Source organism: Bactrocera oleae, chromosome 2, assembly GCF_042242935.1.
Source record: "Bactrocera oleae isolate idBacOlea1 chromosome 2, idBacOlea1, whole genome shotgun sequence".
NCBI lineage: Eukaryota > Metazoa > Arthropoda > Insecta > Diptera > Tephritidae > Bactrocera > Bactrocera oleae.
The window spans coordinates 73,975,310-73,998,510 of record NC_091536.1 but is presented as its reverse complement, the minus strand read 5'-3'; the positions used below and the strand labels follow the sequence as shown (position 1 = coordinate 73,998,510).

Here is a 23,201-nt window from a genome sequence, read left to right as displayed (position 1 = left end):
TTTGTACATGTGCATATGTGTAAATATATATATTTATACATGTGTATATGAATGTGTATTTGCCTACAACTGCCTGCCGCAAACAAATGTGAGCAAATATGAATACAGTTGTCTGTCTGTTTACAGTTTATTAATCTTTACTGACTCGGTTTTGGCGCTGGTGATAATAAAATATTGTCGACGTTGAAAATTTACCTGATTTGTGCGACGCGTCTGTTTCCATTTCACTATAACTTCACTTTGATACAAATTTAGTCACCTAGATTTTTCTCAAAATATTTTAAAAGATAAGCAACCCAATACTTTGCATTTCTTGTCCACAATTAAAAAACAGCAGGTATTTTTGTACATTTCTATATTTTATTTACAATTACATAATATATTTCATGCTAATTGTATGATTTATTTATATCGAAAAAAAAGTATAAATAATCGATGGAATAACTGCATAATGTGCAGTACAAAAATTAAAAAAATAAATAAACAAAAAAAAAAGTAACCTTACAAATGAACTGCAATGAACATGACTTTTTCCTTTGACTAAAACAAAATTTCTTTGCAGTTATTTGTCAAACAACTAGAAATTAAAATACAAAGAAGATTTTTTAATTTAAATACATAATAAATTATTCAATTTCATTGCAACAAACATGATTGTTGCTCATTTCAATTTATCGATGTTATATTAAACTTTCTTTTTTAACTATTTGCTAACGAAAAAAGTCTTGATGTCTGCTCAGTGGTGTGTGGAAGTAGGGCTTAGTATATATATGTGTGTGTGTGACGTGTTCAGTAGAAACGTTTCCTTGAATTTTTCTCTTTGAAATAGGATATTGCAAAAATGGCACCAGCGATTGTAATCAACATGCCGAATAAGAGTATGAAGAAAATCTTTGCATTCGACATACCAGGTTTGGGATCGTCCTTGTGTTCGCGTGGCGGTTCATATGTTTTCGCACGCGGTAAAATACTAGAACGTGCTGCAATTTCTTCTGGCTGTGAAAAATATTTATAATGAAAAAAATTGTTTGCCACAATTGTATTAAATTCGGCACTACTTACCGAAACATTTATATCCAGATCGTAAAATTTGACGCCAAGTATATCGTGGTTGTCCGAGAGATCACCAGTTGTCGCGGACAGACCCAGAAAATAGCCGGTTGGTAACTCAACATCGTTGACCACAAAACAATTCTTCCATTCACCTTTATTCTCCATATCCGTAGAAACGGAAAGTATATCATTCTCATAACGTATGCTCACATGTGTATCAAAGTCCACATTGCGGAAGCGCACTTCACAACCTGCCAGTTGTGTATGTGTGCCATCGCGATCATGATCATAGGTCCAGGTGCCATTATTAATCATAGCACTGAGGTAGGGATGTTGGTGCTAGTCAAATGCAAAAAATGCATTAGGTTTAAATATGTAAAACATATAATATACTATTAGCTTACATTATGTGGACCGTTATGATTGCTGTACGTATCTAAAATCACTGCTAAACCTGAAAAGTAATCTTTGCTGCCAAAAACAAGGCCTGGTTGCATACGTTCTTTGGTGTACCAAATTGAAAAACCATCTCCATACAGTTCATTGCCTTTACCGTGTACTTTGAATGTCACATGCAACTCCCAATTTCGCGTCATTACGGGCTATACAATGAAAAGACATTCATTAAAAATATATTTTTTTTCACGCTGAAAAAACAAACTTACCGAGTAATTCCAAAGTGCACCGCTCTTAGACTGCAAATCCGGCGTCAGTCTTATATAGTTACTAGTCACCATAGTGTGACCTAAGAAATCCCAATATGGTAAATTTATGCCAACGCCTATTAAGGAAGAAAAATACCAATTTGAGGTGACCGTCGACTCCTTAGTATTCTTTTCTTCGTTTATGTCGTTTTAATTAATTAGCAATGAGAATACAAACATTTACCTTGAAATGGACGTATCAATGAATGCTCACGTTTCATGTACTCATTGTTACTCACAGAACACTCGCCGTTTTTTAAAACAGATAATAGAAGTATTGGCAACAAATTAACTAAATTCTCCCAGGACAAATTCAACATTTTCTGCAAATTTTATATGGAATACTCGAAATAAATTCGCGTTAATTCTACAACTGTCAAATGATCATTTGCGTTTATCTTGAGAACGTTCGGTGAAAGCGCCGGGCAATAGCCTTGTTTGATTTGCATTTTATTTTACACAAGGTTGCATTAATTCGATAGTACTTTTTGTTGTTCGGAACATTCAGAGCTTCGTCGTATACGGATAATAATATTTTTTATTACAATTGATAGAAGCGCTTTAAAAATCTCGACATTTGGACTCTTTGAAATATTGTGGAGAACAATATATCTTATTACTTTTTGTAAATGTATAGTTTAGGTCCCCCAACTAAGGAGACCTCAAAAATGAAATGTATATATTTACAAATATATTAAACGCACTTTGCACATATATTTCAAGTCACTTAGTTGTTGATCTTGTTGTAGCAGCAAAATTCTTCAGAATTCAGATCACTTAGCTGTAAAATACTGAAGAAATGGAACAGTCACCATTTCTGCGCACTGGCGGCCTTTGGCCGCGCTTAAAAAAAATTACCCTGGTCGGTCCAAGACCGGGGTGTTCATAGTTCTTTTGGACCAAACTCCTTTCAGCAGCGAAAGCATATGTCTTAAAAAAATTAAAAAAACGTTTATTTTGGTTTTTTTTTTTTTGAAAAAAAATAGAATTATTGAAAAAGTTCACTTTCCGCTCACAGATTTGTAATATTCGCATCAAATTAAGACGATTTAAAAAAAATCATTTTTGAGGCCTCCTTAGTTGGCGAACCTATATATACATCAATCTTAGAAACTGTGGATAGCACTAATTAAACTGTAAATTTATTTATCTTAATTTGCAATATAAATTTACTTTTGTATTCTTTTTAGATTTCAGGATTACCCAGTAAAAAATGTATGTATCGATCAGTAATTATATCGATGAATGCATATGATTATGTTTATATAAATCGATATATATAGCGAACCTCTATTGTTTACTATTTAATCTTTTAATAAATTGATTCCAAACTGTCATAGTTTTAGTAAAAAATATGCTAAATAATTATTTTTAACCGATATTGCGCACGGAAATACTTAAAAGATCAAATTGAAAAAGACGAGAAAAATGGATGAACGAAATTTCCGTTCGAGTTATTATGAAAAAGTGGGATGTTATTCCGTTGAGGAAAAGAAATCGCTAAATAAACTGCTCCAAGACAATATACGTAATCACTCAAAATTAAAGCAGTTTTGTTTAAGTTATACTGTACCTACGGCACAACGTGGCCTATTGTGGAGTATTATACTTGGTGTACTACCACTACACAAAAACTCAATGGATTATATATTATTACAACGCACTGCCGTTTACGAGGACTTGCACCGTGCAGTAACTAAAATGCAATATATCGATAACAACTCACCGAAAAGTAAAGTGCTGCAGGCAATGTGGCTTTTGGAAAATGGTCGACTGTTGCACCCATTAACCGGTCCACCGGACGATGATAACAATTTTATGGAAATTGTTAAAGTACTTCTACAAATATTCGATAATGATGTGGAGACTTATTGGATAGCTAAGGAGTTTTTTGCATGCACAAAAGGAATAGAACAAGAATGCTCGAAATTAATGGAACTCACACAGACGCTGTTAAAGCGTGAGGACATTGAATTGAATAAGTTAGTTTTGGTGCAATATTTTTTTTCGAAATATAAAAGAAACAACATTTCATATATAATTACATTGCAGCCACTTAGAGAAACTGGGTGTTTTTAATACAGGGGAAATATTAGAAAAATGGTACGTAACCTGCTTCGCCGGAGTCATAACTGATACAGCATTAGTAAAAGTATGGGACAAAATATGTGGCGGTTCGAGAAAAATTGTTGTCTTTGTTTTCTTGGATTTAGTTAAAACGCTGAGAAATCATGTGTTTGGTTGCAACTCAATACTTGACTTAAAAACTCTAATTGAACAGGTATGAAAACGATTGAGACACTTAATATAAATATGAATCTATCCGATTAATTGTAGGTAAAGGATCAAGACGCTACCATAGTTAACAAAGCCATTAAAACTTGGCAAAGTAATAAGAACCACAACGAGATCACTGTACACTGATAAACAAATTTCGTCAGGACTGCGCTATATTTGGTTATTCCCATCCCTTTTCAACGTCTACATAACACTTAAATATATTTGAATATAACATCCTTTTTATCTGCAACGGTTTGCAACTCCAATGTCACCGGACACTGCAACCAATACGAGAGGAGCTCTTCAGTATAACCAATAAGGAAGTACACCTTTCTCGGACTAATTGCTTGGCGAACAATGGCAGATATTCTTATCATGTTATGTTGCCTTTTGATAATCACTTCGGATAAAATAAGCGCATGCCAGGTACCAGTCATGAACTTGCGCATAAACACATCTTCAATGGCTGTCTGTGAGGCCCGTTGTCCATCCAACATAGATGCTGTATGAAGCAATAAATAAAATTCATTTAAATAGAATATAGTATTTGTAATAATAAAATTTTTATACGTACACGTATTCCATGAGTTCCAAGCTTTGCGATGTGCAATATAGTGGGGAGGGTTGGCCATTTCATATGTGAGTGCACGATTACGTTTTGTCGTAACACGGTATCGACCAGCTTGCACGCGACTGCATACTGGACTTGTGTGGAATGCAGCAGCTGTTGCGGCGATTGCTTGAGAACACAAATTTGTGTTTTCCAACAACTGTTGTGCGCTCTACAATGAGAAAATGTGTTTATTATAGTTATATTAATTGAAAAACCTTCAATTACCTTTTTAAGGAGGCTCATTTCTCACCAAATAAATTTACGAATAATGTCCGCGGTAAGATATCAGCTGCTTATTGTGTCGTAACAAGAAACGTCAAAATGACAGCAAAAAACCAAATATTTATCAAAAAGTGCAGAAGGAAATTATAAAAAAAATTAACAGAAATGTCAAGTACAGCAAAACAGAAGTAAATGTTTTGGACTCGCAAATTTTGTTTTCATCCAATCTGTCTGGATATTAATGTTAATTAAATGAACCATTTCTAACATTCATTAATATCTGCATTAATTACTATTTTAGTTTGTGACGTGTTAAAGGTGTTGTGCTGTGTAAGAATAGAAGTGTTGTGCTAAAATGAGTAGTTCGCGTAATCTCTTGTTGCGTAGTCCAGATAGTGAAGAAACCGCCAGCAATGCCTCTAATAACCTTTTATCTGGTTCCCCATCATTATCCTCTCTAAATAGATTGCGAGATACTTTCCGACGATCGGAAAGTATTTCCTCGCAAATTAGTGCATTAGTTTCGAATGCAGCTGGTGTGGTGACGGGTTCAAATAATGCTCAAACGGGCATACCATCGGAAGTTTCATCAGCTTCTTCCCAAACCTGTACGCCCAAAAAACGAAAACCTGGTGAGTTGATTATTTATTTATATATATAATATAAAAATACATTTATCGCAATGTTAGCTGCAAATTTAATAAGCTATAACATACTTGTATTTGTATGTACGTATACAGCTTGCATTCATGCACACCCGCCCAAGTCTTTGCTACAAACTAGCCTGAGTTATCTGTGATACAACAGGTGATTTAAAAACTTACGGAGGCGTTTGTAAGCATTAGGCATTTGACATCAAATACGAAATCAGATAAGATATATCGGATCGGCAACTATCAATTTATTATTCAAATATTTTTATATAGAATGAGATTAGTACTAACAAACTAGTACGGGCATTATCAAAGAACAAAGAAGAGACAGAATATATCTAAATATGTAAACAAAAATCTTAATGTTTTGAATTAATTTGTTTACAATATTTAGATAAATAATGAGTGCACTCAGTTGCAAGTAGTTGAGTATTCTTCTTATATGTATGTTACCAGTACCCTTTATTTATTCGTCCCTAATTAATTTATATTCTGGAATAGGATTATTAAAACATCTGAAGTTACAACAATATTGCTGTAAAGATTTTAAATAAATAACTGTATTGAAAGTAGTTAAGACTATGTATATATATACTTAGTCCTGCCATACATATATTAAATGAGTAATGTACAAAATTTTATTCGAAATGGCAACGTTTTGATTTCATACAAGCTTCATTTATCAATAGCAGCTCGCACCATTTCTATTGGTATTAACGACGCTGTTCAAAGCAAATATTTTTTGATATTCTTAAAATTTTTGTGCGGTATTCGACAGGTTATATTCTCCAACTCTGACCACAAACTGTAGACCTATAGATTCAAATCTGGACTTACAGACGGCCAACCAACAACAGTTATGAAACCAGGAATGTTGGTTTTAAGCTACTCCTGGGTGGCTTATGGTTATAAAAAACCTCTACAACAGAGAAAACTTTTTGGTTTATAAAAATAATACTTTCAAGGTCGTTAACCGCGTGCCACTAATGAAACCGCTTACATCTGTTGAACCTTATTTACTTCAAACGCGTTGTGAGAAGATAATCAGTTGGCCAACAGTGGGCTTTCAATTGGACATCATTTCGAAATAGTCTTGACATTGATCTAGTCGATGTATCCATTTCCCTTATGTTTTCTTAGAGAATTTCTCCGAACACGTTAGCGACCAGTTTTTGTGGCTGAATTGGTTCGAACCACGCGAGAACGACCACTTCTCTTTCTATCATCAACTGTAGACATTTTGGAAACCCGATCAATAGTACGGCAAACAAACGTTCTCGAAATATCAAGTTTTTTGAGAAGCTGACAAATTGCTTTTGCATCTAAACTCATATAACTCACCGCAATACGATTGTTTTTAACTCCATTGCTAATAAGCGAAAGCAAACATTGAACTGATTCTTAGTCGGAAATACTGAATTGCCTCGAGAGCTTCCATATAACAATTATAGTATACGTTTGTTAAAGCTATTATACACTTACGGTTATACTTTCAAGTAAGTAAATATATTACAGTGTATTGTTACAATCAAGGAAAAATTATTGTCTCAAGACTGTTATCTCTATTTACCGCTAACCGATTTAAACAGGGACGGGCTTTCACCAAATAAAATTCGAGTCAATTTTGGTCGTCTTAAAACAGACGGTCATTTAAAATAAGATTTAAGACTCTTTCTCTATATCGCCTTGTAGCCACTCTTATATGACACATTTTATTTAAGCTATTTACAAATGATTTTAACTAACCATATATTTAAACACTAAAGTTGCGGTCTTGTTTCTTGAAAAAATTTTCCGAAGTTCATATATGCATTATTTAAACCGCTACAAATTCAAATAAAGGGTGTTTAGTTGGGAGGCAACAAAACATAAAAGCAATTGGCTTTTGACCGTCGAAGTGACAGCGGTGCAATGGAAAATCAATAACGGCAACTTGAATACAAGTAAATTGTGAGTGAGCAAACTCACCACCGGATGTGAGCGAGTTGTGCTAGTAAATTGACGACTTCAAGCAGAGAGCCCTAAAGGATACAAAACTATACACTCAAATCGTGAGAATTGAGAACTTGAAGCAGACAGTCATCAGTGAAGTAGCCAGTCAGTCGCAATACAAATACGTTTTTATCATTCACTCGCATATTATACGGTGCAGTAATTGTGAAAACACAGTGGGAATTTGCGTGAAGAATTATTCGTGCTTTTAAATAGTAAAACTATTTTACAGTGCTAATTAAATATAAATAAACAAAAGAAACAAACAAAAAACTAGCTATAAAAGTCAATACAAAAGCGAAAAGGCAAAATTTCGTCTACAACATCTTTGGCTTGCATCGATGGTGATTGTGGGTGGGGAATTACGCTTCGATTTTTCACCAGAGCATACAATATTCGATTAACGCGAGCTATAATTACTTTTCGCAGCAATTTCTTAACTTTAAACAAAGCTAACAGCGTTTTTATTATCACACCGTGGAGTCTGAGCTAATTGTGTCCGTTCCCAGGTTATATTTTTTCAACAATTTGATTTGGCTTATGCGCACCCAATACCTATAACATGCGCTCCCTGGCTGACGAAACCAGGAAATTAACGTTAAACAATAACAATAACAACAGTACAGTCGAACAACCAAGTACACAATCGACAACCATAGCGGTTTTTACGCAGTCAAAAAACTCGAATAAAGTATACAAGATGCAACAGCAAGTCAACGTGATGACCAGTGTCACCACGGGTGTTCATCAAAAGCAACATCAACATCATCAACAACAACAGCATCAGCAGCAACTTAAGCAACAGCAGAACAACAACTCCACAACAATTAGCCTGCCAAAGGCGTCACATGCAAATACAAGCGAAGAGATTGCCGGCGGCGTGCAGGACACCATCTATTTGTGCAACTTTCGCGTATCCGTTGACGGCGATTGGCTGTGCCTGAAGGAGCTACAAGATCTTGACATTGGGCAGCAGCATAGTGGCGGCGGTGGCACCAGTACCAGCGTTTATGGCGTACAACGCGGCACACAGCTGGGCCAAAAGAACAAACGCTATTCGGGAATGTCGAACGGTTTGGATGATAATGGTATATTGACTGTCCGTAACTTGCTGGGTCGTCGTTTTAACGATGCACCCGAACATGTGCACAAGACGAACGGTTCGTCGTCGTCGTCGTTGTCGCACTTGCTTACCGCACGACACGCACATGCAGATAATGGCTTGATTGGTGTGTTTGGTGTTGGTGGTACTGGTGAATGGTCCAATCACCGTAGGTTGCTTTTTTTCAACTAATTTCCATTGCAATACACTCACACATACACGTGCATATGTAAATAGTAAATTCATGTTTTTTTTTTTTTTTTGTTTTTTTTTAATACTTGAAACACATTGCATTTTTGTAGTTTTTGTTTTCAAATAATTTTGTTTCATTGACAAATTGAATCATGGTATGTCTGATAAAGGTTCGGTATGTGTAAATACGTAATAGCTACCCAGCAGGAAAATATTCGGTATGCTAACTGTTGCACGTGGATCTGTAATAAATTCTACTGTTTGCAGGCGCCAAAGTGTGTTGTAATATACATTCTCGAAAAAACACATAATGTTGTAAAAGGCGCTAAATTGTGTATCACTGTTGCGTGAGAGTTGCGGGAAATTTTAGTATACCATCCCACGATTTCACGGTTAAAATGGGTATGTTTAGATAGAGGAGATTCTCCACATTAAGAATATATATAATTATAATCAACCTGGATACCTTTTGTTTTTGTGTACAAAATTAAAATGCTTATTGTAAGGCAAATATTAAAATAATTGATATAAATTAAATATGTAGAAACAATGTAGGGAAGTGTTAATGCATAATATAAAATAAAAATTAACTAAAAGTCGAGAAATTTTACGATAAAATTTTTAAATTAAAATGCAAATATCTCGAAAACTATAGGTTTCCGGCGGCTATAATTATATATATTCTTAATTTGGTGAAACTTCTCTATCAAACCATACCGTTTTTAACCCTGAAATCGTGGAATGGTATACTAAAGCCGACCCCAGGGTTGTTTTAATAATTAATATTTTATACGTATGCACACTTACACATACATTTTGGTTTTCATAAATTCGTGTTTCCTCATTTTCCCTAGAGGGCGTTTGGCTACCAGTGTTGATATGTATAAGCATTGTTTCACACCTGATTGCACTTATTTCACTTGCATGAAGGTGATGTCATTCGTGTTCATTTACCTTTAAAGTATCCTTATACAAAGCATCACTTATAGGTGCCATAAATGTATTTGTTGTTTTACTAGAAGTGTGGTAGATAAATCTCTTGAGAACAATGCATTAGACTTATAGTGGTACTCACACATTCATCTTGTTGCTTAAGAGTCTAAAATATTTTTGAACTTGTGTTAAAATGGCTGACAATTTTTTTTTTTTAAACATTTTAAGAGCTTTAGTTGGTTGAAAGTTTACAGTTTATGAATAACTTAATTGGCTTTTCGAATATATCACAGTTTCGAAATTTTTTACTGATGATTAATTAGACATTTTTTAATGTGATAAAAACACTATGAGCACCAGGAAGGAATTGAAGACCATAAGAGAACAAATGTGTACAGTTTTAAAATTTCTAGCGATTTGAACTCATCATTCACTAAGTGGTAGTCACCACACATAAAATTTCACTTAAATCAATAGATATGAAGTATATTCGTCAATGCTATAAACTTTAGGACTCCCTCCTTAGACTTGTTTTTCGACAAGTGAAGCTCACACTTGATCTCTTTAGAAATCACTTGATCGCCTTTTTGGATCTCACTTGTGATCCAAAGAGGAGATATCTTTCTAATATCTAATGCAGTGAAATTTCGAAGCTATAATCATGAACCTTGCATCACACCATGCTCTACTTAGTTTTTGATGAAATAGCGTAGAGGCTTTAAGAAGCTGTTTATGAGTAAGAGCCACGTGTACTTTGGTCACACTATATGCATTGTTTGTTTTGTAATCACGCTGACAGCAAGATCCGTTATTTATTTAGCGAAAAAATTGCTTAAATAGAATGCAAAAATATACATAAATAATGCGAATAAACACTTGCGATAAGTAAATAGTGAAATAAATACGCTATAGTGTAGATGCTAATTGTTCTAGTAGTGAATTTAAGAGATTTATGTGTCGTACATGGTTTCCCAACTGCGTGAACCTTTCGAGTGATCTCGAGAAGCTGGACGTTCCGGTTGCGGCAATAGGGGCATATCCTCTTCATTCTGTAATAGAACTATTTAATATTGATTTATATAAAAGTGATACCTTCCTATACACTACTCTTCTTATTGTCTGTGGGGATGGTACGTTGTATGCCCAAGCGCTTCGTGCTATCCGAACTGGATGAACTTTTTAGCTCTGCGCCGCCAGCAAGACGAGATTTCGGCGGTACCGCTTTAGATTTTGCCGGTGCTGGCTTAGTTTTCGTTGGTGATGGTGATGCTGATTTTTTCTTCTTCTTCTCATCTATTGTGACCACTTTCTGTTTGCTTTTTTTCGCTTTCTGACGCACTTTACTTTCGGGCTCGGACGAGGAATAGTAATCGAGTGAGGTTGTTTCGATAATGGGTGCACTTTCCGATTCCTTGGTGGCGCGCTTAGAACATGGAATGCATTTAGCAGCCGGTTGACAGGCCAGCGACGATGTGGAAGTGGACGCGCGTCGGTCTGGAAAGTTGAAATTGATTAGTTAGAGCTGTTTTATTTCACTTTTTACATTTTTTGTGTGATCTACGTGGTTGTGTTGCAATAACCGATTTCGTTTCGGGCTTAATAACGATCTCTTCATCGGCTGGTTTCTTTCTGCACAGTAAAAAACTGCACCATGCAGGACATCTACGCTTTTTTTTCGGTGGCTTTGGTTTCGGCTCAGTCTTACGCCTACGCTTACGGTATCTCAATAACATAGCGACAAGCAGTATGATCAGTAATATGAGCAGTATAAGTCCGATAATGCAACAAAGATACTTGAGATAATGTTTTTGTTCTTCGGATGTCAACTTGATTAGGGACCCGGCGCCACCATGCTTTCCACCCTTTGTTTTACACTTTGGCTTCTTGGTTTTATGTGTTTGATTTTGCTGTGTTTGCGGACTATGTTGGTTTTGTTGAGCTTTAGACTTTTCGCAAATCTTTCGGCTCTGCAGTTGTCTATTATCGTTGTCGCTCTTCTCAAACCAACGTTTACTGTTAATCATCGTTTTTCTGGCGCTCTCCTTCATCTTGTATTCCAAGGCCTTTTGTGCGAGCTCCATATCGGAAAAGCCATCGTCGCTTTTACTATCGCCAACACCGCCAATATCGTTCACACGCGTACCACTCAGATCCTCTATGCGCTGATTGAGCGCTTCATCATCGTTTAAGTTCAGTGCCTTACGGCCTTTTCTTAATTTTTCAACAATTCGCAATACACCACCCAGACCGGGATAGAACTCCTCGTCGGATAGATGTGGTTTTAGGTTCTCATTAATCCATGCTATAAATTTGTAATTGTAGGCTTCTTGTGGCATTGACTGTGACTGATAGCAACGTGTGACCGTTTCGTAGAATCGCATAATTATATAAGCAGATTTCGGTGATCTGAGATCATAGTTGCGCCGCTTTCGAAATGGCAACCATATATTACTCAAACCATTTTCAATGCAATCGGCCTCCAGTTTTGGCAAAGCCACAAGCATAACATTTTCATCGCCATCATTGGCCGGCAACATTTCGAGACGTGCACAGCCGGTTGGTCCGCCACCAGCACCGTTGCCATCGCCACCACAGTCCGAGCCCCTTATAGAGTCCACACGCACACTTTCCATTTCCTCAAGTAAAATGGGCATTTTCCAGCCATTGCCGTTTGTGTTCAAATAGGACTTGCATTGCTGATACAGCTCTACCACACTACTGACCACCTTGAGACTGGCCTTGCCGCCATAATAGGAGTATTTAGCCACTGGCAGCATATATGAGCGCAAGTATCCGCCCAGCATATCGTAATAAGCTCGCTCAACCACCTTTCTCGAAACGTCGTTCATTCTTTGTATAAACTCATTGCCATTGTAAAAATAATTTAGCAGCATCTTTAACATGTCGTCGTTGAGTAGACATTTCGGCAAATCTTTCGGCAGCAGATACTGCAAATAAATGAGAATTTTAAGTTCGTTTTTCCTTTACGCAAGCATAAAAGTAACCGCACGCTACCTCAAAGTCTCTTCGTGCGGCCAGCAAATTCAAATCTTCCGGCGAAAAGCAATTCTTACGTGTACTATCAAAAAGATTCGATCCCACAAATTCATTCAATTCCATATTAGTTATATCTTCTTCCTCAGCTCTACGTAAATACTTCAGTTTCCTTGTTGGACTTTCAACAGGATCGTCTGAAATACCGTCTAGCTTGCAAGTGTTCTCCACATCGAATCGGTCCTTGTCATTGAGCACATGAAAATTCATGATGCCCTGATTGAACTCGCTGTTAAGATCGGCCGCGAGTTTTAGACCATTCGCGAACTGACTAGGCTGCTGGATGGTGCGCAAATCGAAATCGTACACTGGACAGCCGCCCGGACAGAGCAACATCAGCAGCACTAGGGACACACATATTTTCATCTTTACATGTCAAATACTTTTTCAAAACTGATAATTTCTTGCCGATTGACGTCTACGGCAAATCAAAAGCCCCTGTGATCAATTGAATCGTCTACAGTTTTTTATACGAATTTTCTTGTTTTGTTAAGTTTTCACTTGATTATGCTTTTCGATATTAAATATTTTCAGTTGCAAGCAAATTCTGATATGTTAGTAGCGTGGGAATGCGAAAGTGGTTGTGGGCGTGACTTAAAAACGATAGAATACGAGTATGCGCCGATTGCAAGGAAATTTTGAAAATAATTTCTGTGACATTCGACTGTTATACTCGAAGAGAACGTGAAGACCATTTTTCTCCATTTCAGTTGCCAAACTGACGTCAATATAGCTTAACAGGTATATTCTCAATTGTAAGAAGAGTGTTGTGGCTTCACCACGTTCGGCGTAAACTCGTTATTCTTTTAATTCGGGCGTGTGATTGTATTATGAATTTTTGAGTGCTGAAACTGATCCCGTTGATCACATGCATTACATAAACCAGACTTTACCGCTTAATTAGCCAATTCAACTTGGCTAATCGTAGCTCTTACAGTGTTTAATCATTACAAATCGACGACTTGTACTTTTAGCACGCGATCCAGCTGAAATCGAACGCAGTAATCTCGTAAATATTTGTAAACTCGTGGTAAAGGAATTACTAGAGCAATCGCTACGTTTCGGACGTATGTTGGACTCGGATCACCTACCGCTGCAACATTTTTTCATTGTCATAGAGCATGTGCTAGGTCATGGCTTGCGTCCAAAGAAGGTGTGTTAAACTACTTCTGACCGCTGTGCACGCTTTTGTCTTTATACAACCTAACCGATTATTTTAGGGTCTTTTGGGGCCACGCAAAGAATTGTGGGATCTGTTGCAGAGCGTAGAAAACTATTGTCCCGAAGCGCAGGATATCACCGCAAGTGTACGTGATTTGCCCACCGTGCGCACACATATTGGACGCGCTCGAGCTTGGCTACGCATAGCGTTGATGCAGAAGAAATTGGCCGATTATTTGCAAGCGCTTATCGAACAACGAGACGATTCACTCTACGAATACTACGAACCGCATGCGCTAATGATGAGCGACGAGGTACCTAATACTAATGACTTAGTTGTTAGTGCAATTTTGAGTGTTCCTTCGTTTTCTCTTGTGTCTCTCGCCGTAGATTGTGGTCATTATGGGCATTCTAGTGGGTCTAAATGTTATCGATTGTAATTTGTGCGTGAAAGAGGAAGATCTGGATTCACAACAGGGTGTTATCGACTTCTCGCTTTACTTGCGTTCAAGTTCGCGCAGTAACGAGAACGACGAAGAGATCAATCAGTCATTGGAGGCGAATGGTCAGGGCAATATGATTGCCGTGTTGGACCAAAAGAACTACATTGAAGAGCTCAATCGGCATTTAAAGTATGTATTGTATTGCTTTGAAAGTTATGTAGCCAATTGCGCAACACAGAGGCGAACGACTTTCAACGATAATTTAGTGGAGAAAAGTAGCAGTCTGGGAACTTAAAAGTAAAAGTAGTTTTTTAAGCAATTATCTAAAAAAAATCGATACACATATATATAATTTTTTTTGTGTTTTTAATAGATTGCAATTTATCCATATAATAATATCTATCCTACCATATATCTATATCAAATATTTACTAGACCACTTAAAAGCTTTTGAAAATGAGTTGCCTTGTGTTGCACAATTGCATGCAGATTCCTTTTGCTAGCCGAGACGGATTTTTTTTTATCACTTACGTGATTTCTCTTTAGTGCCACAGTCGGTAATCTACAGGCTAAAGTTGAATCCCTTACAACAACAAATGCGCTTATGAAGGAGGATCTAGCGATTGCGCGCAATAGCCTCTTAGCCTTACAAGCCGAAAATCAAGCACTACGTCAAAATGCCACCCTTACCAGTACGTATATACATCCTTTACGTGCTCTCTGAAACAATGCGAGCATATTTTGTTTCTACACACATAAATATTCACATATTTCCCATAGAAGATGTTCCTACATCAAACGCAGAAGACAGTCCAAACAAATCGTCAGATCGTGCGAATAAAGCAACGATCGAAACACTCAACGCCGAGTTGTGTGAAGAGAAAAAGAAATATGCCGAACTCGATAAGGAGTTGAAACTACAAGTATCTCTTAAAGCCGAATCCGATATGGCAATGAAATTGCTTGAAAAGGATATACACGAAAAGCAGGATACAATCGTATCGTTGCGACGACAATTGGACGATATAAAACAAATTAATTTGGAAATGTATCGCAAATTACAGGTGGGTACGAGGTGGTGGCGAAAAAGCCAAAGGTTACAAAGAAATGCGAAATTGCTGCGAAGTAAAAGTTATAAAACTTGTTACTTGAGTAGCTCAATTTAATAATTACTTCAATTTTACAAAATAAATTGACTTAATTTTAATTGCATTGAAGCGCGTTCCTTTCAATTACATCAAAATATATATTAGCGAATTTCGAGTTCATAAAATTTCGGAATTATCTAATGTACTAAATTAGCATTAATTTACTCATGAGTATACCTATATGTAGACAATTAGATGATTGACTAAATTAAGTGGCTAGCTGAATCATCTATAAGTGCAATTAGAATATATGAAACTAAATTAAATTACAATTTTATGAGTTTTTAAAGTCAAAAATAATACCGAAATTATAATAGTAAAAAATAAATAATAAAATTTTTAAATTAATAACAAATCATTATTTTAAATTCATATACATATATGTAAAAGCTCAAAATAAAATAAATAAAAGTAATAAATAAAATAAATATCATTAAATATAAATAATTATGAAATTTACTCAATATAAATATGTTATACAATTTTTTTTTTTAAAGAATTAAATTAATTTTTCAGAAATATATAAATTAACACTATTTTCTATTAATTAATTTAAATTTTAAATTTCATAGTTAATTAACAATTTACAAATTAGCCAATATTTAATTGATTAACTTTAAACTTAACTTTAATTAGCCTAAATATAGTTGATCTGAACTCAAATAATTAAATAATTTTTGTTCTAATTTCAATTAATTAAGCTTCTTAAAAATACACAAAAAAATTTTGATTAATAAATAATTAACAAAAAAAGGAACTAAAATATAATTTATCTAAACTAAAATAATTAAATTAATTAAAAAATTTCCTTTTTAAAAGAATTTAATTAATGCAATTTTATAAAAATACGCAAATTAATTGAATTAAATCAAAATAACTGAATTAATTTAATATAGTTAAATTTATTATTGAAACAACTTCTAGCTGTCTACAATATATTTAATACTTAATTATTTATAAATATGTAAGCTACATCAACATAATTTGCATTACGTATGTATGTACGCTCTTTATATCAAACCATCCGAAATTTACGCCTAATCAGGAATGTGAAGACGAGCTGACCCAGAAGGGTGAAATGGTCTCACGCCTACAAACCAAAGCTTCACAAATCGGCAACATATTGCAATCGCTCGAAAGGAAATACGAGTCTAAGCTAGAGCAGCAACAACAACAACAGCAATTGGCTGGCCAACCCGTTGGCGATAAATCGCCCGCGTCACGACGTCAACAAAATCTACAAAAATTCGAAGCGCTTACCAAAAAGCATCGGCAGGACATTGGGCCACCGGTGAAGCGTTTACATTTGAAAGTCGACGCCATACCACCATTCAATCCCAATAATTATCGCAAGTCACCATCGGCAACAGTCGCACCCGACAAACTAGAGGCTGAGGGCGAACTCAAAACACCCACTTCAGCGAAATCATTCACCGAAGTGGGCAAATCCTATCCGGACAAGCCGATGGACACCTGCAAAAGTGACTATGCCTTGTCGCAAGAGAAAATCTAAAACTGAAAATATGTTAGATACTTATTAAGCATTAATTAAATTAAACATTACTTGATGTCAAGCATTTATTTTACAAAAAAAAAAAAAAACAACAATAATCGAAAATCATTTAGAAAACTTGTTGAAAGTTTCGTTAGCGATTTCTATAGGCTTGCTACTAGTGTAAGTATGGGTTTAGATGCTGCAAAGCTGCAAAAGATTATGTAAAAATATTTTTGAAAATTTTAAAAAAAGGTTAAATGAAAGTTCAATGTCTTAATTAAAATCATATTTAATTTTAAACACAAAAAAAAGCAAAATAATAATAATAAAATAGAACAACAACAATAATAATGTATAATTGTCGTTAGCGTAAAGTATGGCTAACGCTTACTCAAGTCTTTATAGCTGTGAACAGTCATTACCAATACTCGTATTCGCATACTACAGGCCTTTTTATTAACTTAGGAGATATTTTGAAAGTAAAAATTCGTACATACAATACAAATATAATATAAAGTTAGAAGCCTAGATAAATACATACATACTTACATACATACATATTTAGCTACATATACAAACATATATTGTTGTTAAAAATATGGATGTTGAAATGTATTTGAATTATAAGTTAAAGCGCAAAATATCTGCAGTCTATTCAAAAGTACAATGCTATATTCTTACAGATAACATACAGACATATATACATGTAAACAGAAATGTAATACCTGTGCGTAGATATACCGAAAAGTTACTATGTATGTACACATAAAACCAATCAGAGGAATTTAGTACTCAGAAATCATAGATTATAACAACTAAACATACATACATACATATATACATATATACTTATAAATAGGTATACTTAAAGGAGTTATATCCAGTTGCAAGTCAGAAGAAAAGCGTTTTTTTTATTTATTTATTTTTTTTTTGTGACGAGGCATTAAAAATAAACTACATTTACAGAATTTAATGCACATTAATAATTCATTTTATTTTGAAATATTGAATTCAATGAAATCTTCAGAAGGACCCCCATGAAAAAGTGTCTGGCGGTGAAGAAGATTTTTCCTTTTAACATTTTTACCAATTCAAAAACCCAAAAAAAAAATGATTAGTACTATAGATAAATATACGTAATCATCGAGGGACTCGTAAAAATTTTGATTTTTCACAAAATGGCGGCGTTCCAAAAAAAAGGCGTTTTTTGTGAAAAAAACTTTACTAAATTTTTATCAAAAATCTTCGATCATTACCTAGCAAATATATCTGAGAAGATGAAAATTTCAAGTCGCACAATCCAGCCGTTTCAGAGAAATTTTGCTCGCCGACTTTAAAAACAGCGTTTCGAGAAAAACGTGTTTAAAGGTTTGGGAGCCGATTACACCAAAATAAACATAATTTTACAAATACGCTATTCTCTCCGAAACTATTCGTCGGATCAATTTCAAGTTTTCAGAGATTATTCTTAAATATACGTACATTCGCTAAGCGATATGCAAACAAAAAAAATCGATTTTTCTAAATTCACAAATGGATATAACCCCTTAAAATTCATAGCAGCAAAAACCATATGAATATATGTGGAATTATCAACTAGTCAGCGTCATTTTCTAGTCAAAATTATTTTATTATTTATCATTAAACACTTAGCTTTTAAAAGTGAATTTGTATGTGTGTGCATACACAAATGCTTGATTCATGTCATGTATATCGCTTATTTAAATTTACTTTATATAATTATAATTACTTATTATTTTATTATTGTTAAAAATGAACGCTAGTAAATATTATATGTGGCTTATTAACTCTAGTACTATAAACAAGTGTAAATTGAAAAATCAGTATTTGATTCACTTTAGGACTTCAAACAGTACTCTAAACAGAAGAATTGCAACAGTTTATTGAACTAGTCTTTATTATATAAGTTATTTGTTATTTACTTTTCCAAATTTACCGCTCTAAATATCATATGTACTAAGATTATCTAGCAAACCTTATAAATGCACATTATATTGTATTATATAAAATATAAATTGAAAGTAAAATTAAATTAAATTTAAGTAATATGTATGTATTAATTAAAATTAAAATAAAGTCAATAAATAATTTACTTAAAACTAATATTAATTCACGAGTGCATCTTTCCTTTCTGCTATTTTCATGCAATTAGGAGTGTGATGCTTCGCTCAAACATAAAACCGAATTGCTCACAAAGCTCGAGAGTCAAAAGGAAGATATGGCCAGCACAATTGCACAGCTGGAGAAGAAGTAAGATTTTCGTTTGCTTTTGAGTTATTTCAGAAAAGTTGTGTGAAATTGTGAGCATCGAAAGTGAGAGTATTAGTTTTGAGCGCGCTATATAAGAAGACCTGTTGTGCCTTAGTATCTTTCCCATTATGCGGATCTAAAATCCATTTCACCTAACACCCGTTTAAATGTTGTTCAATTTCATCACCTCAGCAACTTGAATCTTCTCGTAATATTTTTGAGATATGTGCTTAAGATGGTTAGATATAAAATCGGCTGCACCGAAGCTATAATACCCTTCACAGGCCGTTCCCACGACAGTCTACGTATGCCGGAACGGACCCGAATTTTTATTTGGCCAAGGACTGGCATCCTTCAAAACTATTTCAGGAATGTTTTTGTCGCTACAACAACAACAACAACCTTTACAGGTGCATTTTTTTACAGCATAAACGGGTGTAAAAATATTTTTCTTTTGAATTTGATTGATTAGTTTAAATGACAGCTATATGCTATAGTTATCCGATCTGAAAAAGTTTTCGGTGATTGTAGCCTTGCCTTGGACAATAATCTATGCCGAATTGCGTAAAGAAATCTTGTCAAACAAAAAAAGTTTCCCTTACAAAGGACTTAAGTTTGATAGATCCGATATCGGCGGTTTCGACAAATAAGCAGCTTCATGGGAAGAAAAGGACATGTCTAAAATTTTAGATCGATATCCCATAAACTGAGGGATAGTTCGCGTACAGACAGAAGGACACGGCTATATCGATTCAGCTCCTTACGCTGATCACTTATACCATATATAATATATACTTTATATGATCTCGGACGTTTCCTTCTGGATGTTACGAACTTTGTAAATAACCCTGCTTAGGGTATAAAGATAATCATGTGATATCGTTTACATATCATGTGATATTGTTTAAAATAATTGTTTTGTTTTAACTCAAATTAAACCTGTGGTGTTTCGCTTGATTTTCGGATTCATAAAAGGTCGCCTAACCATTTTTTCTTCGGTGTCAATTGGAAATAAAAAGTAAAGCATAATTTGGTCTCCATTTGATCCATTTGAGTCAGATGGAACCCGTTTCTGCTCTATCGGATTAATACCTATGATATGGTATGCGAATATACCGCTTTTTCCGAGAATCGTATATTTGAACTTTCCAAAATGCTTCATATTAGATATTGCTATCATTTAACGATTTGCATTACCCATAATCCCTTAATATCTCTACTAAAAGTTCTCTTTAAATAAGGTTGAAACTGTCAAGTGGGTTTGATATTTTTTCAGGAGGATAATATGAAGAAAACATTAAGTGAATCTCAAACCCAACAAAAACGTTTCATATATAAGATTGAGTTACAACTAAAACTTTCAAACCCAAAGACAAGAAAGGGATTAAAAGCTTCAGTTCTGTTCTAAAAACGTACTTTTCTGATTCGGATTTCGGTGTCATACAGTAAATCTACGGAATTTCATTTTAAAACTTGTTCATGTTGGGAACATGCTTAGCCAATGTTGTTGTAACGTATATCTAATCCTTGTTTGGGTGGAAAGGCGCAAATTACTTCCAATCGAAATCACCTAACGGAAGGTCTAGGAAACATGCCTTGTCAATGGGGTCAGCCCACAGGGACAGGTATGTTAGGTGAGTTGGCTTCATGGGGTATATATTTTATAATATTCCCCTTACTCCAACGCTCGATCTCACAATTTCACACTCTCACAAAATATATTATTATTAACAATAAAAATAATTTTCGCCTTTTTAATTGTATTCACAATTTTTCTTCACTTTCTCAACACACAGATGGGACAATGATAAAAGCAATTTGGGGGAAATACTAAAGAATACCTCACAAACATTGTCCACACAGGTGACCGCATCCGAGGAGCGAGCCGCACGCGCTGAAGCTGAGGCGCGTATTGAACGCGAGTGGCGGCATTCGTTACAAGAGAAGGAAGTAAAGCTGAAAGAGAAAATCAGTTCACAGCAAAATTGCATAAAAGCGCTCACCGACGATGTACAACAGAATGCTAAGCTGCGAGTAGATCTCGACAAAATGCGCACACAATGGACGGAGGCACAAACCACACTCGAAGAGTTGGGCATACAGTTAAGCGTTAACAAATTGAAGGTTTCCGAATTGGAAGATCGCGAAAGAAGGCAACAGCAATTGCGATCGTCTGAACTGTCGTTGCAGTCACCCTCGGAGGTGGGTAGTGCTGGTATATGGGCGCCAGATTCAATTGCCACACATTGCATGGCTTGCAAGAAAGAATTCGGCCTGACGCGTCGAAAACACCATTGTCGCAGTTGCGGTGAGATCTTCTGTAACACATGCTCGGAACACACACTGCCACTACTCAACGATCAGGGGCAGCTGGGCAAGCCGGTGCGTGTTTGCGATCGCTGCTTTGAGACGAGAAAATGATGATGCTTTCACAAATTTACATTAATTTATTTTTATATCGTAGCTAAAGGCATACAAAGCCTCTGTATTAAATATGTATGTATGTAAATGTTTATGTATATGAATTATATTTGTATTATCAATGTGTACATATATATCTATTGATCAATTTTGTATTTGTGTGTATTGCCGAGTTAAAATCAAATTCTGTGCAGGCTCGGTATTTATAAAACAATTCACCAACTATTTTAAATGTGTACAACTTGTCTATATTTACAGCGACAAATATTGTACGAACTTATGCAAATATTATAGTTTTTAGTGTAATAAGCGGTATATGCTAGTATTTTAAACTGTATCAAATATGCTTGTATTTAATGTATTGAAATATTTATTACTTTTCATACAAATATACCACAAATACAATTAAAATAATTATAGAAAGGCAATTTATTTCTTTGAATATTCTTTTTTATAATAGTAATATATAAATTATAGTAACATGCTACTGCAAATTACAGCTAGATCAAAGAGTGCGGCAGTTGCGAAGATGTATTAATTTCCAATTATTTGTATATAAGTAAAAGTAAAGCACCCTAAATATTTTTTCATACATATACCCACATATATATATGTAAATAAGTAGGTGTTTACATAAAAATATTTTATGTATCTGCCAGACTTGGCTCTGACTTTTTTGTCTTTTTGAAACTGAAAAATTAACTTCTCGGAAGGCGTCATTAGTCCATTGACCCAATATATATAAATAGTCAGACAAACTATTGGTAACTTTTTGATTTTATGATTCGTAATAAATTTGGCAATTATTAATAGAAAATTATAAAACAGAAGAAACAAGTTTTATTAAACAGTTGTAATAATTTCTGGATTGCAACGGATATCCTAAATTGCTTTTGTACGTTATTTCTAGGGAAACAGAATGTTGACCGGATGTAGAGTGTTTCTGCCAGTTGAGCAGGTCAGGAATTAGAATAGAACTTATGGGTGTACTAAATGCAACTACTATTGACTGCTAAAATAATTTATTTTATTACATTATAACAACTAAATGACTTGTATTCATTACCTCTTTATGTACAAAAAAATAATGTGGAGCTGTTATATTGACAGCACAAATATTTCAGCCGGTTAGTATTTATTGCTTTTGCGTAATGTTATCACTGACAGTCTAATGTCTTTTATTTGTTAAGAACGCGGAAAGGTAAATTCAATTTGATAGCCTTGGATTTTGTTTATACAATACAATATTTCAACGAAAATAGTTTAGTTAAAACGGAATTTTATACGAATTAGTCAATTAGTGAGCGATATTTCTAGCAATACAACTTTCAGTATATACATACATATACATATGGATATGTCTTTTGACATAAAATTATTTATATTTGGCGGCTTCTTGTGATTTTCCTTTTCTTTTGTCAGTCTAAACTCTAAATTTAGTGGTAAATGTATAGTTTAGGTCCC

The 23,201-nt window shown here is 34.7% G+C and overlaps 5 protein-coding genes and 1 long non-coding RNA gene across 12 annotated transcripts; 2 read left to right on the top strand and 4 right to left on the bottom strand.

The window, feature by feature from the left end:
- Nucleotides 1-338: 338 nt before the first annotated feature.
- Nucleotides 339-2,171, bottom strand: LOC106616025 (vesicular integral-membrane protein VIP36). Its single transcript, XM_014232471.3, has 5 exons — nt 1,942-2,171; nt 1,719-1,834; nt 1,458-1,655; nt 1,063-1,392; nt 339-996 (listed from the first exon to the last, which is right to left on the bottom strand). Exons 1-5 carry the CDS (start codon nt 2,075-2,077, stop codon nt 790-792), a joined length of 987 nt encoding a protein of 328 aa, XP_014087946.2. The 5' UTR covers nt 2,078-2,171; the 3' UTR covers nt 339-789.
- An 872-nt stretch (nt 2,172-3,043) lies between these two features.
- Nucleotides 3,044-4,616, top strand: TBC1d7 (TBC1 domain family member 7). The gene is made up of 3 exons (XM_014232468.3): nt 3,044-3,739; nt 3,810-4,038; nt 4,095-4,616. The coding sequence occupies exons 1-3, from the start codon at nt 3,186-3,188 to the stop codon at nt 4,179-4,181; spliced, it is 870 nt and encodes a 289-aa protein (XP_014087943.2). The 5' UTR covers nt 3,044-3,185; the 3' UTR covers nt 4,182-4,616.
- mRpS24 (mitochondrial ribosomal protein S24) lies at nt 4,168-5,014 on the bottom strand. The gene is made up of 3 exons (XM_014232469.3): nt 4,876-5,014; nt 4,612-4,819; nt 4,168-4,539 (listed from the first exon to the last, which is right to left on the bottom strand). Exons 1-3 carry the CDS (start codon nt 4,891-4,893, stop codon nt 4,250-4,252), a joined length of 516 nt encoding a protein of 171 aa, XP_014087944.3. The 5' UTR covers nt 4,894-5,014; the 3' UTR covers nt 4,168-4,249.
- Nucleotides 5,015-5,058: 44 nt separating this feature from the next.
- Nucleotides 5,059-22,147, top strand: LOC106616055 (protein RUFY3). 6 transcript variants are annotated; one of them, XM_070105653.1, is made up of 8 exons: nt 5,059-5,504; nt 13,773-13,951; nt 14,019-14,273; nt 14,350-14,591; nt 14,949-15,094; nt 15,183-15,466; nt 19,219-19,316; nt 21,113-22,147. In XM_070105653.1, exons 1-8 carry the CDS (start codon nt 5,228-5,230, stop codon nt 21,735-21,737), a joined length of 2,106 nt encoding a protein of 701 aa, XP_069961754.1. In that variant the 5' UTR covers nt 5,059-5,227; the 3' UTR covers nt 21,738-22,147. The 6 variants fall into 6 exon arrangements, with proteins under 6 accessions (XP_069961754.1, XP_036214462.1, XP_036214464.1 ...); XM_070105651.1 differs by lacking the exon at nt 5,059-5,504 and adding an exon at nt 7,581-8,788 and having other exon boundaries at nt 15,186-15,466; XM_070105650.1 differs by lacking the exon at nt 5,059-5,504 and adding an exon at nt 7,596-8,788.
- LOC106616054 (uncharacterized) lies at nt 10,121-13,208 on the bottom strand. 2 transcript variants are annotated; one of them, XM_014232514.3, is made up of 4 exons: nt 12,760-13,208; nt 11,306-12,692; nt 10,852-11,238; nt 10,121-10,793 (listed from the first exon to the last, which is right to left on the bottom strand). In XM_014232514.3, the coding sequence occupies exons 1-4, from the start codon at nt 13,162-13,164 to the stop codon at nt 10,789-10,791; spliced, it is 2,184 nt and encodes a 727-aa protein (XP_014087989.1). In that variant the 5' UTR covers nt 13,165-13,208; the 3' UTR covers nt 10,121-10,788. The 2 variants fall into 2 exon arrangements, with proteins under 2 accessions (XP_014087989.1, XP_014087988.1); XM_014232513.3 differs by having other exon boundaries at nt 10,122-10,793; nt 10,847-11,238.
- Nucleotides 18,893-23,128, bottom strand: LOC118680151 (uncharacterized). The gene is made up of 3 exons (XR_011394834.1): nt 22,804-23,128; nt 21,067-21,272; nt 18,893-19,305 (listed from the first exon to the last, which is right to left on the bottom strand). It is a non-coding gene; the product is annotated as an uncharacterized lncRNA (long non-coding RNA).
- Nucleotides 23,129-23,201: the final 73 nt, after the last annotated feature.

Excerpts from the sequence above, each read along its gene's own strand:
- LOC106616055 (XM_070105650.1), top strand. The coding sequence starts at position 8,080 with ATGCGCTCCCTGGCTGACGAAACCAGGAAATTAACGTTAAACAATAAC. Across the intron at positions 14,592-14,948 it reads GAGCTCAATCGGCATTTAAA|TGCCACAGTCGGTAATCTAC; the intron begins GTATGTATTGTA and ends ATTTCTCTTTAG. Across the intron at positions 15,095-15,182 it reads TCAAAATGCCACCCTTACCA|AAGATGTTCCTACATCAAAC; the intron begins GTACGTATATAC and ends TATTTCCCATAG.
- mRpS24 (XM_014232469.3), bottom strand. Across the intron at positions 4,540-4,611 it reads TTGGAACTCATGGAATACGT|CATCTATGTTGGATGGACAA; the intron begins GTACGTATAAAA and ends TGCTTCATACAG.
- TBC1d7 (XM_014232468.3), top strand. The coding sequence starts at position 3,186 with ATGGATGAACGAAATTTCCGTTCGAGTTATTATGAAAAAGTGGGATGT. Across the intron at positions 3,740-3,809 it reads GAGGACATTGAATTGAATAA|CCACTTAGAGAAACTGGGTG; the intron begins GTTAGTTTTGGT and ends ATTACATTGCAG. Across the intron at positions 4,039-4,094 it reads TAAAAACTCTAATTGAACAG|GTAAAGGATCAAGACGCTAC; the intron begins GTATGAAAACGA and ends GATTAATTGTAG.
- LOC106616025 (XM_014232471.3), bottom strand. The coding sequence starts at position 2,077 with ATGTTGAATTTGTCCTGGGAGAATTTAGTTAATTTGTTGCCAATACTT. Across the intron at positions 1,393-1,457 it reads ATCATAACGGTCCACATAAT|CACCAACATCCCTACCTCAG; the intron begins GTAAGCTAATAG and ends GCATTTGACTAG. Across the intron at positions 997-1,062 it reads ATCTGGATATAAATGTTTCG|CCAGAAGAAATTGCAGCACG; the intron begins GTAAGTAGTGCC and ends TATTTTTCACAG.
- LOC106616054 (XM_014232513.3), bottom strand. The coding sequence starts at position 13,164 with ATGAAAATATGTGTGTCCCTAGTGCTGCTGATGTTGCTCTGTCCGGGC. Across the intron at positions 12,693-12,759 it reads CCGCACGAAGAGACTTTGAG|TATCTGCTGCCGAAAGATTT; the intron begins GTAGCGTGCGGT and ends ATTTATTTGCAG. Across the intron at positions 11,239-11,305 it reads GGTTATTGCAACACAACCAC|ACCGACGCGCGTCCACTTCC; the intron begins GTAGATCACACA and ends TCAACTTTCCAG.